Genomic DNA, 10,900 nt, shown 5'->3' with positions numbered 1-10,900 from the left:
TAAGTTTTTGCATGTATGAAGTTCAGTGCGGGATATTTTAGAATAGTATAAATCCAGAATCACTACTATCTACAGTGAGCCTCAATATATGAAAACATGTCTGTAAAAGGGCTAACCCATAGAAAATGAACTAAAAGGCCAGCACAGTGGTACCTCGGGTTACATAAGCTTCAGGTTATATACACTTCAGGTTACAGACTCCGCTAACCCAGAAATATTACCTCGGGTTAAGAACTTTGCTTCAGGATGAGAACAGAAATTGTGCAGCTGCGGCGCAGCGGCAGCGGGAGGCCCCATTAGCTAAAGTGGTGCTTCAGGTTAAGAACAGTTTCATGTTAAGAAAAGACCTCCAGAACGAATTACGTTCTTAATCTGAGGTACCACTGTACTCCTTTTGCAGCCATGTTGATATTTGCTGCATACACACAATACATTCAAAGCACACTATTCTCCTCCAAGGAGTTCTATGAACAGTAGTGCTGGGAACTGTAGCTTTGTGAGGAGTAAACTATAGTTCCCATGATTCTTTTGGGAAAAGAAATATGGTTTAAATGTATGATGTACAGTCTGGTGCCTTTTGTATTTCATTGCTATTTAACTCTTTAACTTTTACATTTCCCTCACATACCTTTGTGTGGGGGTGGTTGTGGGTGTATGCATGCATGCCAGTTGAAGATTACTGATGAAGTGGATTTCGGTGCACAAAAACTTGTGCTGTAGTTCGAAACACATTATTTCCTACAAAGAATTGTGGGCACTGCAATTTAGTCCTCACTGAGGTAATTCTCAGCAACCTTCAACAAACTACAAGTGCCCAGGATTCTTTGACGTAAATAATGTTCTTCAAATCAGCTTAAAAGGTATAGTGTATACACAACCAATTAATTAAAAGTGCTAAAAGCACAAAAGTATGGGCAGTTAATAAGGTACTTGCATATATGTAATTTCACTTCTGGTTCTTTTTTGGCCTGTTGCATCTGCATTATATTCTGTTACATTGTGCTTTTAATTTTTAATACGTAATAGTTTTTATTTTTTATATTATTGTGCCTTTTAATATTGTTACAAAAGAGCCAGTGTGGTGTAGTGGTTAAGAGTGGTAGACTCGTAATCTGGTGAACCAGGTTCATGTCTCCGCTCCTCCGCATGCAGCTGCTGGATGACCTTGGGCTAGTCACACTTCTTTGAAGTCTCTCAGCCCCACTCACCTCAAGGGAGTGTTTGTTGTGGGGGAGGAAGGGAAAAGGAGATTGTTAGCCACTTTGACACTCCTTCGGGTAGTGATAAAGCAGGATATCAAATCCAAACTCTTCTTCTTCTATCTGTCGAGCGATGGCAATAGCCCATGGGTTCTCAGGCACACACACAGGGTCTGTGTTCCTTTGGATAATAGAAGACACAACAGAGACCGTTGTGCTTTAAGAAATATGGTTTATTTACCTTCAGTCTGCATGGAGGGAGTCAAGATCTTACAGCATGGCCTACAGCATTGCAAGCAATCCTTCCTTTGCCTGGCCAAGATGGATCTCAGCCCTTCTTCCTCCTTCTTCCCAGGAATCCCTGCTTCAAAACTCCCTTTTCCTATCCACTCAAACACACAGTTACCCCGGGAACCTTTGTGACATCTGACTCCCCAGGGCAAAGGATCCTTCTCTGATGTCTTATTAACACCTTTTTTTGTCATACTAACAGGTTTGCTGTTCACCCAGCCAGCTAGACTGGTATGAATACCCCAGCGCAGGAATTCCTTTACAGCTTGCATTATCCCTTAATTCCACAAATAACCAAAATCCTAGCAAAATAAAAAAATTCCTTCCAGTAGCACCTTAAAGACCAACTAAGTTAGTTCTTGGTATGAGCTTTCGTGTGCATGCACACTTCTTCAGATACACTGAAACAGAAGTTGCTAGATCCTTCTATATAGTGAGAAGGTGGGGAGGGGTATTACTCAGAAGGGTGGTGGGAATGGGAGATTGGCAGATAGCTGAGATGAGCCTGTTGACGACTCTTAACGACTGCAATAGGTCTTACAGGAAAAGGCAAGGGGTGAGAAGGTGAAAAATGGCTTAGTCATGTATAATGGGATAAGAATCCTAGCAGTTACGGTATTAATTTTAGGGTGCATCCACATGATTAAGCAGCAGTATAGCAGTATAGCAATGCATTTTTAAAAATGCACAGGCCTACCCCATTCATACACAAAATATACCCTTAAGTCAGGATTTGAAAGTGAAATAACTGTTGGGAAAAGTTTCTCCCAAGATATTTCCTTCTACAGATTTAGGAGAGGTAAGATGGCTTTTTGGGATTGTTCTATGTGCTAAAATAAAGTGTAATTTTTCTCAGGGAATATTTCCTAAATGTTGCTGGGTGAAAGATTGGTTTTCTGTGGAATGTGTGTCTGCTATGTGTGTCCAACCTAAATTTGTATAACACTAAAAGTGATTTACCTTTATGGCTGCGTAGGGATTAGAACCCTGATCTTCCAGGTCCTAATTCAACACTGTAACCACCACACCCTCTCAGGCTGGGAATTGAAACTCTAAGGGTAAACTGCAGTGCCCAGAATACATGTGAAGTAAAGAATGTACTTTAGCAGTATCGTGTGAACGCAGTCCAGGCTGCCATGCTACCCACGTCTACTAAGACGCAAGATCCATTGGCTTCAATTGTATTTACTCCCAGGTAAGCATGCACAGGACTCGAAATAAATTCCAGCGAGGAGCCTTGTGAGTCTGCTGCAGCAAACAAATAAGAAGTCCTGGGGCACCTTAAAGACTAACAAATATTATTACGGCACAAGCCAAAACAAAGGCCAACTATTTATATTTATTTATTGCCTCATAAAGTCTCCTGCCGCCTTCGAAAAAGTTATGGGGCTCGCGGAGGATTGTGGGAAGCTGCAGAGCGCGCGTGGAATCCCCAGCCCGCTTTCTCTCCCGCTCTTCTGTGGCCAAGTTAAACACTCCCGTTGCTGCCCCGCCCAGTGGTGCCTTGTGGGAAACGTAGTTCCGGCGGCGGCGCGGTGCTTTGTGGGGCGGGTAGTTCCGTTTCCTGTGGCGCTGTTGCGGAGAGCGGTCTACTGTGGCGGTGGCGGAGGAGGCTCGCCTTGTCGTTGGGACTCGGCATCGGGAGGCCTTGTGGGATCTGTAGTCCCGGCTGCCTCGGCCCGCCGAGGGAAAGGAGGAGGGCGCAGCGAAACACCACACAGACCATGCCCGGGTTCACGTGCTGCGTGCCAGGCTGCTACAACAACTCGCACCGAGACAAGGCGCTCCACTTCTACACCTTCCCGAAGGACGCGGAGCTGCGCCGCCTTTGGCTGAAGAATGTGTCGCGGGCCGGAGTGAGCGGATGCTTCAGCACTTTCCAGCCCACGACGGGCCACCGCGTCTGCTCCGAGCACTTCCCCGGCGGGCGCAAGTCCTACCTGGTGCGGGTGCCCACCATCTTCCCCTTGCGGGGCGTCAACGAGCGCAAGGGCGCCCGTGGGAACCGGCGCGCACGCCACGCCCCCGCGCCTCCCCAGGCGCCCGCGGTCGCCGCCGCGCAAGCCGCGGTCTTGCTCGCATTGCAGGAGGGAGCTGCTGCCGCCGCCGCGGCTGGGCAAGGTGTGCCCCGGGGAGGAGGCGCAGGAGATGATGTGAAGCCTATGGACCTGACCGTGCAGGTGGAGCTGGGAGGCCCTGGGACGATGCTCGGGGCCCCAGGGGCGATGTTGGGAGGCCCCGGGGCAATGATCGGGGGCCCTGTTAGCCTGGCATTCCTTACAGATAACGGGCCCCTGGTGGACAGCCCGCCAGACCACTCCTACTCACTGTCGTCGGGTACCACGTCGGAGGAGTTGCTGCGCAAACTGAACGAGCAGCGGGACATCATTGCTCTGCTGGAGGTGAAGATGAAGGAGATGAAGGGCAGCATCCGCCGCCTGCGCCTGTCCGAAGCCCAACTCCGTGAGGAGATCCGGGAGAAGGACCGCCTGCTGCATGCTGCCAGCATGGGAGGGGTGGCTCGCAAGCGCCATGGTCTCTGAGACATACGTGCCCTCCTTAGGATTGGGGTCCTGCTCTTCAAGTTGCTTGTTTCATGTAGGGCAGGGGACCGAGCACAAATCGACCTGTGTGGTATTGTTTGCAAACAGAAGTGGCAAGAAATGCCCAAACAGGACGAAGGGGGTGGGTGTGTGGGTGTGTGGAGGCAGGCAGGCAGGCAATTGTAGCAAGGACAAATGGTGCTCCACAGCTTGGTGTGGTATTGCTGCCCAAGATACATTTTTGGTCCCTTTCAGTCAGGTCTACACTGTGACAGGCAAATCACCAGTTCTTGACTATATACTGACAACATTTCCTTCTCCTGTCAAGAAGCCCAGGGTGGTGTGTGAGCAGGCCCACACTTAACTGGACCCACACACTCACTTTTTACATGTTTTTCTGTGAGAAGTACCCACCAGGAGTTGGCTACAACAATATTTTTATATACATAAAAAGATGGGTACAGTCTGGATTATTGGTTATCAGCTGATGCTCTACTCGTATTATGTCCTGTTCAAAGCACAGTAGCAGACAGCAGCTGCTTTGGTACTCTCAGTAATGTTGATTCTGTGAGAGCTGGTCCATTTTTAGCATTGCTGGGAAAATGTCTCTAATAAAGTTGGATATTTCCATTAAGTGGGCGGGTGTAGGGCTATGAGCTTCTGTCACCAGTGGGATTAAATTTAGTGCAAAGCTAATTTTGAGGAACAATAACAGTTACTTTCTACACAAGCACACTCGGGTTGTAAATCATTTACTCTGGAATAGTCTAGTGAAAGTCATGGCACTTTCCTATGATTATTCTGCAGTAAATGTCTTGGTGATCAACGCCTTAGAAACCATGGCCATCAGTGGATTTTGTTTGTTTCTCTTTATGGAAAGAGAGAGAGAGAAAAAATGTGGGTTGTCATCCCCCACCCACAAACTACTGATATGGAGTATGCCATTTTTGATGCCAAGTTCATTCTTAATCATTAAAGAGGGCAACTGGAGTCTGTATTCCTAGGATGCAGTTATATTTGGTGTTTTGCCCTTTTTCTGTTTCTAGTTTCAAGGGATTATTACGGCCATGCCATAGTTGGATGACTCCCTGCCCATCATGGCATTCAACAACTGCTTCTTTTACTTCAGCAATGATTCAATATTCTCTTGTGTAAACCAGTATTGTGTGGTTTATTTCCTTTTCACATATAATATACTGGGATGCAATCTGGCTAGCATAAGAGGAATGAGGTTAAGTTACAGTGGCTTTGCAAACCTTTCATACTTCTAAATAAATTAGCATTCTAACACTCTCTGTTAAGAACCTGGAAGATGTTAATGTCACAACCATGGACTGATAAATTTGTGAGATACACTTGTACTTTTCAGATATTTATGAGTCAGTTTGCATCTCCATGGATATGAAGATGGAAAGAGATTAGAGAGCAGCCTGCCCTATAGCCTGATTCACTTTTGTCAGAAATAGATGAACCCCCTCCCCACCAATATTTGTATGTCTGTTTAGCACCAAATAGATGCTTCTGATTATTGTATTCAGTGTGGTTGATGATATACTTCAAATAAGAGTCCACAACGGTGTGTGTACTCTGCATGGCTATGCAGAGAATGCCAGAACATCTCATTTCACAAAGAAAGAAAGAAAAACACAATGCAATAGCTAGAGTTTTTGAGTTTATCAAACCCATAACTAAAAATCACAACTGTAGGCTTGTAGATTGGCTTGTATTTTCAAGTGTAAAAATACCTTTGGTTGAAGCTATTGTGACTGGCAGGGATTGGCTAGTGTCAGAATGGCCATCTGCCCCATTTTTTTCTCTTTCTTTTTTGTTACAGTATTTTTTATATTTTATATAACAAATCTCAAATAGAAACCACAAGCTTGTATTGCTTATATATGTTGTATATACCAATAACAGTAAAAGCAATGAAGAAAATATTTTTTTAAAAATGGAGAGGGGGAGATTATTCTCTCAAACAATTAAAAAGCTTGAAAAAATACCATAAAGAAAACCTATTTCTTACATGTCCCTTGTTCGTCTGACTATATGTACTGTAGGTCGTAAGACATGTTCAATTCTTGGTGTGATTGACTCCGCGGTTTATTGCAGGAGGCAGCAGCACACCATAAACTCTAACCTCATTGGATTTCATGGATGTTCTGCTGTAGTCATTGGGGAATTGGTCTGTTGTTTGAACAAGATAGTAGACTGTATCAAATTATTTGACTAGAAGTTGCTAGAACATGATTCAGCTTGTAACTAGAATTTTTTAAATTTAATTACTATCTTCTTTTCCCAATCTTAACAGATTTCTGTGCTGCCCCCCTCCAATACTTCTGAAGTGGGGAAGAAAACTACAGACAAATTTACTGCCGTGTGTTGTGCTTAGGTCAAGTTTGGTCACACAGCTTGCATTTTGCTCTGTATGCATCTGTTGAGACCTTAAGCAGCACACTAGTTTTCTTTCTTTGTAAATAGACGGTGCATTCTAGCTGGCTGAGAGTGTTTCGAAAGTGTGTTGTGACAAGTCGTGGTACTTTTCTACCATCATTATGCACTAAAATACGTTCAGTTGCTTGGATTACTGGACTGGTTATCTGTTGGACTGTTCTAGTTTACTGGTTATCCTGAGGTGCTAGCAAATATGCTTAATTTGAATAAAATATATTTTGTTTTTGTTATACAGTACTGCAGTCTGTAATTTGTCTGTAACATCTAATAGTTCTTTCTTCCTCCACCTACTCCATGGCATTTGCTTGTTTCTGCTTTGATTAAACACATTTCAGTGTTTTGTTTTCTATCTCACTTGGTTAAGAGACTTTTATTTGCAAGGTCTTCTTCTTTAGTGATCACTTGTAGCTGAGTAAGATTGTCTTCCATGAACACGGTCATAACCGTGAGTCCGTTTTGAATCCACATGTCCTTCCACAGTGGGGACATAGGTTTCGGGATGGGAGTTGATCATGGTAAGGGTTTGGCAAACATGCCTTCCTCTGAGCACGTTTCTCAATTTCATCCTGAGTTTGAGCGTCTTCAAAGTTCATGACACCTTTGGTAAAGGCTGTTCTCCAGTTGGAGCACAAACAGGCCAGTGTTTCCCAATTGTTGGTGTTTAAACTACATTTTTAAAGATTTGCCTTGAAAGAGTCTTTAAAACTCTTTTGTTGTCCATCAGCATTACGCTTTGGAATAGAGTAGTTGATTTGGAAGACGATAATCAGGCATCCAAACAACATGACCATTTCAAAAAGTTGATGTTGAAGAATCATTGTTTTGACACTGGTGATCTTTGCTTCTTTCAGTACACTGGCATTAGTTGCCTGTCTTCCCAAGTGATACTTAAAAATTTTTGGAGACACTTGCTGGATTTCGAGGAGTTGGAGATGGCGTTTATAATTTCATACAGTAAGGTTGGTAGCACAATAGGTTTGTAAACAAGCATTTTGGTTTCCCTACGAATGTCCTGGTCCTCAAACACTCTGTACTTCAATCAGGAGAAAGCTGCACTCGCAGAGCTCAGGCGATGCTGGATTTCGGCATCAATGTCGGCTCTTGTGAAAAGATAACAGCCCAGGTAGGAGAAGTGTTCAGCACTTTCCAACGTTACACCAATGAGTTTGATTTGTGGCACTGCAGAGGGGTCGTTTTGTGCTTGTTGGTGCAGCACTTTGGTTTTTTGGATGTTGAGCGATAGGCCAAGCTTTTTGCAAGCTTCTGTGAAGATATTTAGGATGTTTTGGAGGTCATTCTCTGACTGTGCACATGCTACATTGCCATCAGCATACTGAAACTCTATGACAGAAGTTATGGTAACCTTACTCTTTTCTTTCTGCCTACTCAGATTAAAGAGCTTTCCATCTGTTCAATATATGATTTTGAAAATAATAAGTAGAGTTGGGATGATAACACAAGCCTCTTTAACACCTGATCCCACTGTGAATGGTTCACTTGGAAAGCCATTCTTATCTGGGATGGATTTTTGGAAGACGCCTGTGTGTGAATTTGCTTTATGTGTGTAGATCAGTGCACGCTGACCAACAAACAATCTTCGCAGTAAAGCTCTATTCTGATGGCATGAGTATCACGACAACTGGTAGATTCTTATCTGCTGCAGCCTTCATCCGCCTTCACAACCCTTGTAACATACTGCTTGTTATCTTCTGCCTGTTCTGCCATTGAGGACTTCTTGGCTCATTCTTTGTCTAGCTCCTTCCCCGTGATCTTATCTTAGTTGACCCTGCTGGGAGTACAAGACACCTGACGGCTTTGCTCACAAGGGTCATAGGAATGTGCAAGCCCACTCACCACAACAAGGTGATGAAGAGTACGTATGGTTGCAACTTACACATGTATTTTTTCTTTCTGCTAATCAGAACAGGTTGATATACAAGTCTCTTTTTCCAGGCTCCACATAATTCTTAATATGATTTCATCATTTTTCTTTCTCAAATGTGAACTGACACCTAGTGATGTGTCATAATTTTTTGTGTATGGTGGAATAATGGATCTTCTTGCCTGACTTGGTGTTTCTAATTGACTTGCAGCTATACTGGATTTTCATTTTTCTGACTACATTCATGCTGGACATTCAGACATTTTTGTGAACGGTGTTCCTGTACTTTTACATGCATAGTGTCTAAGGTTTCTACCCTCCTATAACATATGTTTGGCCTCTGCTTGGACTACATGGGTAGCCTCAGAGTCCTGTATTGCCATGGATCAGGATCCCAGTCATTGACTGAAACCACGAGGGGTTTGCTAAAGTGAAGGAGTTCTGAGTCTGGTCAGTCGGTGCCCAGAAGTCCACATTAGAGTCCTTAGGGTTCTACAATGGAGGACAGATGGGAAACAGCAATGTAATAAAATGAGCCGCTAACCTCTGTCTTTCAAAAGAATCTGAATCTAGCCATAACAAAGCCTACAGCCCTACGTAAGCATTATTGGCTGGAAGCCCCATTAAATTCAGGGAGGCTTGCTTCTAAGTAAGGGAGGAGGGGCTGGCACATGGCACAGTCGCCAAGTGCCTGTGCTTTGTGCCCCTTTCCCAGCCTGCTCCACCTCCCACACTATACATTTTCACTTTTTCGTCCTTCTTGTCTCCCCTTCACGGAGTGGCAGGATTTAACTACCAGTACACAGGAGGAACAGGGAGATAAGGTAGACATCACCTGTTAGCCTCAGCATCTTTGCTGTTGCTTTTGTAGCAGCAAAGCTGCTAGGCATGCCAAGATAATAGAATCTTAGAGCTGGAAGAGACCCAAGGGTCAGATAGTCCAATTCTCCGCAATGCAGGAATCTCAGCTAAAGCATCCATATAGAATCATAGAATCTTCGAGCTGGTTAGAGATGGTTATGCAGCACTTAGGTCAAGTGTTAGCATTTTTGCCCTCTCCCCTTTGCAGGAAAGTGGCAGGGTTTGGCCTTTCTCTCTCTGCTGTTCGTTCCCCTGTCACAAACAACCTTTTGGTACCTGGACCCATCTCTGCTTTATACAAATATGAGATGTAGGCTGAGTGCAGGTGGAAGATAACAACACTACTACTGCTCTCTGCTGATGGTGAGAGGGCTCAGAAGGCACAAGGATAAATACACACATCATTCCATTTTCACAGTCTAAATCATGGTCATGGCGGCATACAATATGAAAAAATACATAGCTATAACATAACAAATGTAGTCATAAACAATAAATTAAGCATTAAAAATACAAAACCAAACTCAATAATTTCCACATAAATCACAACAAAATCAAAAATAAAGATACAAAAACAACAACACAAAAGCAGCAACCCCCACAAAATAATACCCCAGCCCAAGAGTCTGTTTAGCAGCCTCAGCTTTTGTAGCTGGAGTCGTCAGGGTCTCATGCTCCCAGGCCAGGTGGAGCAGGTCTTCCAGGACTCCCAGCCAATGTGATCTCTGGCTTCTTCAGTAGCCTCAGCCTTTGCAGCTATATAAATTTCACATCTGGCAGCCTATGTGCTCCATTGGATTCAAATAGTACATGGGTAGACGAAAAAGCCTGGGACACAAATTTTTACACCCCTTCCATTAACTCTGGAAGTGTATACTCAATTCTGACCAAACTAAGCCTCCTGATGTATATTTCGCTCTAAGAGGCTTATTATTTGTGGACTTGACAGCTATGCCTGCAACAAAGTCAGCCACCTTTTTCTAAGGCCAGCCCTACCTTTGGTTTAATTAAAGTTGTGGTGTTACTAAACATTTTCTTATGTGGTGGATCCCACCACAGATAAACATAATGTTATCTGTACAGCATAGGTTCATTAATGCTGCCTTTGCCAACCTGGCGCCCCCTAGATGTTGCTGGACTGTATCTCCCATCAGTCTTAGCATACTAGTTAGGACTGATGGGAGCTGCAGTGTAACAACTGGAGGGCACCAAGTTAACAAAGGTTGTGCTGTTGTTGGTTCACTTCCATAATAATAATATACTTGCAAATGTGTTGGGAAGATAAATTTCGACAAATGTCTTTACTCTATTTCACACAAGCAAAGTTTTTAATTATTATTATCCTATTATTCTAGTTCTCCAGGTGACAGATGAAACACAGGCATCGTTTGTGGAGCAAATAAAGCACTGTTCACCCTGTCTGAACATATTAAGCTGCCATTGCTGAACTACTATGACAACTACTTCAGATACACATACTATGTGTATCTGAAGAAGTGTGCATGCACACGAAAGCTCATACCAAGAACTAACTTAGTTGGTCTTTAAGGTGCTACTGGAAGGAATTTTTTTATTTTTACTATGACATAGTGTGCGTCTGCTCTGGCTGACAGCTGCTGTCCAGTAGGCTCGGCGGAGAATTTCCCATCCCTGATCCTATGTAGCGGGAGATT

The 10,900-nt window shown here is 43.8% G+C and overlaps 1 protein-coding gene across 1 annotated transcript; it reads left to right on the top strand.

Moving 5' to 3' along the window:
- The first annotated feature begins 2,153 nt into the window (after positions 1 to 2,153).
- THAP11 (THAP domain containing 11) lies at positions 2,154 to 6,714 on the top strand. The gene has a single exon (XM_081203756.1). The coding sequence runs from the start codon at positions 3,215 to 3,217 to the stop codon at positions 4,031 to 4,033; it is 819 nt and encodes a 272-aa protein (XP_081059882.1). The 5' UTR covers positions 2,154 to 3,214; the 3' UTR covers positions 4,034 to 6,714.
- The last annotated feature ends 4,186 nt before the right edge of the window (positions 6,715 to 10,900 follow it).

The sequence above is a fragment of the Podarcis bocagei genome (genome assembly GCF_964188305.1).
Source record: "Podarcis bocagei genome assembly, chromosome: 7".
In the NCBI taxonomy this organism is placed as follows: Eukaryota; Metazoa; Chordata; class Lepidosauria; order Squamata; family Lacertidae; genus Podarcis; species Podarcis bocagei.
Note: the sequence above shows the minus strand (reverse complement) of the source record. Positions and strands in the feature narration are given on the sequence as shown.

Bases quoted from the DNA above. Each gene is read 5' to 3' on its own strand.
- THAP11 (XM_081203756.1), top strand. From the start codon at position 3,215: ATGCCCGGGTTCACGTGCTGCGTGCCAGGCTGCTACAACAACTCGCAC.